The 4,368-nt window shown below is 35.2% G+C and overlaps 1 protein-coding gene across 1 annotated transcript in view; it reads left to right on the top strand.

Moving 5' to 3' along the window:
• The first annotated feature begins 3,273 nt into the window (after nucleotides 1–3,273).
• Nucleotides 3,274–4,368, top strand: part of pigg (phosphatidylinositol glycan anchor biosynthesis class G) — a 101,727-nt gene continuing 100,632 nt past the window's right edge. The window contains exon 1 of the mRNA XM_031280059.2: nucleotides 3,274–3,715. Within this exon, the coding sequence (XP_031135919.1) occupies nucleotides 3,562–3,715 (154 nt within the window). The 5' untranslated portion in view covers nucleotides 3,274–3,561. The remainder of the gene's footprint in view (nucleotides 3,716–4,368) is intronic.

Raw genomic sequence — 4,368 nt, 5'->3', positions numbered from 1 at the left:
ATAGATATAACCACTAAACTAAATTTCTATATCAGAAATATGTTTTTCTTTTTAACTACCTAGTTTTGATCAAAAATAACATGGAGGATTCCATACAATGCGCTTTGCAAGTACAACAAAAGATCGGATCTCTACTTTCATTCACAATTTTGGGTGTTTTGTTCAATTTTTTTTAACATTTAAAAACAAAAATGTTTCGAAACTGAACCCAACTGAACGTTGACATATACCCTTCTTTGATTATCCTTCCTTTAATATTAGTCTAAATAATTCATAATTCCTGCTTTTTTAACTAAAGAATTAGGTACGTTTTCCTAAAAAGGAGGTTTATTGACCATGAATTCCTAAAATAAGTGTAAAACTATATAAGTTGGTGATGGTGTTCATACATGATAGTGAAAATAAGCATTATATATATATATATATATATATATATATATATATATATATATATATAAAAATAATAATAAAAAAAGCGCCAAAAACATTGAAGAAAATACAAAGACGCCTGAGAAAGTGTTGATTTTCACCTGGGAGGATGATGCATGGTCGAATGGAAGACAACACAAGGGTTAAAAAAACACCTAATTCCTACCAGCTCTTCATTAGTTGCAGAATAATGATATCTGACCTCCAAAGGGAGTGATAGAAAATGTAATTTTTATTATATTATAGTGCTGACGGTGCTGCGTTTGTGGGAGAGAAAAAAAAATCTCAGACTGTCCTTGAAGCAGTGTTCCCAGTAGATGGCAGCATCAGCTCAAACCCAAAAAAGAGCTGAAAGGAAGTCAATTCTACCCTGAGCTAATTTCCAATCAGACCTCATCACCCAGCAGTTAGTGGCTCGATGAAAATATCTCACTGTCCCTGTGAGTTGCCCTTTGCCCTTGGTAAAATAAAGTAAATCTGATGGGTAACTATAGCTACAGTACAGTGAAGGGGATAAGAGTAGGGCAAATAATGACAAGTTGTACTTTAGCAGTGTGCAGTGAATTAAAATATTCAGGTAAAAATGCTTAAAATGTGTAGACTGTTAAAAGTTTAGAATGAGATATTTTTCATTGCACACATTTTGACATGTTAAGTGTAATTTCTCAATACCCTGAAATGCAGTCAGACATAATTAATGTAAAATGTAACCTGCTATGACTAAGTCAAATTGACATTATGAAGCGTGAATCATGGTTCTTTCAAATGAACAAGTTCGATTTCACAGCTATTTGTGCTGTTAAACTTAGATTGCATTGAAGAAACCAGCTAATTTTATAGTCAAACACTTTTTGCAATGACTAATAATTAATATCCCCAAACGGTAAAAAAAAATAAATCAGGAACTTGATATTTTCTTCCCAGCTATTTTCAATGTTTTGACTTTTCAGTCAGTGCATTCGTGAACATTCAGATGTGACTCAACTTGATGTAGCCTTGAGTAAGTATCATAAGTTTAGCTACACTTTCAACATATTACAGTGATGATACTGTTAACCCTACTCTCCTCCTTCACAACATTAATTTGATCCATTACAATTTGTGTTAATGACAATTAGGTTTTGCATGTTTCCACACGAAACCTAAAGGGATCTGTTTTAGGAATGCTTTTATTCTCCCTATGTAATAATAATAATGTATGTAATACTAATATGTATTCATCTGTAAAGCTTCCTGTAGCTTCCTCTCAGCCTTTGGCAGTTTTCCACCTACAAGCAGATTGTCAGTCTGTATATACTGTAACTGGCTGTTATTGATCGTAATGGTATCAAATGCAAAATAAAAGAATAATCGATTGTGCTTCTGAAGGTGTGTGTGTGTATGTATATATATATATATATATATATATATATATATATATATTTTGTGTATATATATATATATATTTTGTGTATGTGTATATATATATATATATATATATATATATATATATATATATATATATATATATATATATATTTTGTATATACCTTGGGTGGCTCTCAAATTGTACAAATGTCATCTTTGGACCTTGGACTGTGGGTCGATGATAAATAGTCTTTCATATAAGATGTTGAGGAACTCACACACTACTGCAGATGTTATATCATATGGCTCTAATACAGGGGTGGCGAACCTGTGGCTCTTGAGCCGTATGCGGCTCTTTGCCTGCTCCTGTGAGGCTCTTACTGTGTGGCTGGGGGCTGTGTCATTGGTTGATTGTTGTTTTTAACTTTTCTGAAACATACAGTATTTCAGATAAGTAAAAAAAAAAAAAAAAAAAAACACAATTGAATGCATCTGCCAATACTGCCAATACATTTGCCAATAATTTTAAAATGGAAAATAATGCAGCAGAGTTCTGAGGACAGATTCTGCAACCTGAGGAAAAACAGCGGCCACAGATCACCTTCCTCGTTAACCCTTTCACTGCTGAATCTGATTGTTTGAAAGACCCTCTAGTGACAAATGAGTGAGAGAGTTGCTTCAAGTGGCCACAACCGAGTTCAAGCAAGACCTGAAAAGGATTGTGGATAACAAAGACTGTCAGGTTTCCCACTGAGTCAATCTAAGTGAGAAAAAAAAACTATGAAAACTGCTATGTATTATGACTGTCATCAGATCTGGAAGACACTGTTGCTGTCGTAGTGTGGACGTGCATGTGTTGTGTGGCTTTTTGCTATGGTGCGTTTTTTTTTGTGGCTCTTTATACCTAACTGGTTGGCCACCCCTGCTCTAATATGTGTAACAGGTGACAGCTTTAGGACTCATCCCTTAAACAGGAGTGTACTAGCCTTAGAAGCTGACCTGAACTCTTTACTTTATATTTATAAAGCCCCTAAGCCTATATATCTTACATGACTCATGCAGTCTACAGGACAACATACCTCTTAACTACGTTTCAAGACTGGTCTGAGTGTATAGTTTAACAAGGTTTTTACACCATACTCAAATAAATAACAAGCATTTTGATGCCTTTTCATGTTTTTAAATGGTTGATATATTCTATTCCTTGTATACACAGAAAATGATCTTTATATTGTTCTGTGTAAACATGGCACCAATACAAAATAGTTCAATCTCTTATTGGACTACCTGCTAGAGGTTAACATCTATCTATCTAAACTACTGATTTTAATTAAAAACAACATTATTATTGTGGGTTTTTTTTATGATTCGTTGGTTGAAGTGATTAACTTAACTAGCCATATCATTTGTTACATCTGATCTACCCATTTGTGAGGCATAAGAGCCAAACGTACTATTGTTGGGGGGAAAAAAAGCGTATAGGTCTTGTTTGGTTCCACCTAATACCCGTAGTTCCATGTTATCAATGCGGAAGCCGATATGAATGGCTACAGCGCTTACTGGTATTAGTGTTTTTATTGTTAATTAAAGCCACAAATATAAAATATAGAAGCAGTTTATTAAATGCCGACACGTGGCAGTGCGTCCATCCGAAATGGGATGTTATGGCGTTCTATGTTCTGCTATATTTGGGTAAACTGTGTAGGAAGCGTCATGTCGGTTGCTAGCTAGCGAGTTATCTTACAAACAAACTCGTCTTTTTTAAAGTGTCCGTCAACCAGCAAAATGAAAGTACGCGCGTCTGTTTTTGCCTCGTTCATTTTAATATTTGAAGGGATTGGCATTGCCCTCTTCCTGCGGGGATTTTTCCCTGTACCTCTGAAGTCTTCCTTCTCATCCAAGAACAAGCTGTCAGATCTGCCAGCGGAGCCGCTGACAGGTGAGCTCTCACACTTCGCCTACCATATATAGAGGGACGGTGTAGTCTACGTGATACGCATGTATACGCAGTATACCCACTAAGACATCTCCAAGATTTCCATATACCAACTTAAAAATGTGCAATGACACGCAACAACATAGTTTTGTGACAGAACTTTCACTTCAGATACTTGTATTCACAAATACCGGGTCGAGTAATCTGACAGCAAACTACACTAACATAGCAGAACCTCTGCCTGTTCTGCTATGTTAGTGTAGTTTGCTGTCACATTACTATAGTAGACTATTAGTAGACTTTTTTTATTCCATTATATTTTTGATATATTTTGAATGCCATCTGTGTTTTCCTTCTCATACGATAAAAAATGGTATTCCCACCATAAATTGGTGCATAAAAGTATCAGAATGCAGGAAATGAAGTATTTGATGTTCCAAATAACCCTGGGGAAGGACACCCAGACCCCACAATTTGATATGCCCCCCCGCCAAGGCCCATTCTGAGCCAGGACAAAAAAAAAATAAAAAAAAATAAAATCTATATATATATATATACACACACACACACACACACACACACACACACACACACATATACATACATACACAGTGAGGAAAATAAGTATTTGAACACCCTGCTATTTTGCAAGTTCT

Source organism: Sander lucioperca, chromosome 1 (genome assembly GCF_008315115.2).
Source record: "Sander lucioperca isolate FBNREF2018 chromosome 1, SLUC_FBN_1.2, whole genome shotgun sequence".
Taxonomy (NCBI): Eukaryota; Metazoa; Chordata; class Actinopteri; order Perciformes; family Percidae; genus Sander; species Sander lucioperca.
Note: the sequence above shows the minus strand (reverse complement) of the source record. Positions and strands in the feature narration are given on the sequence as shown.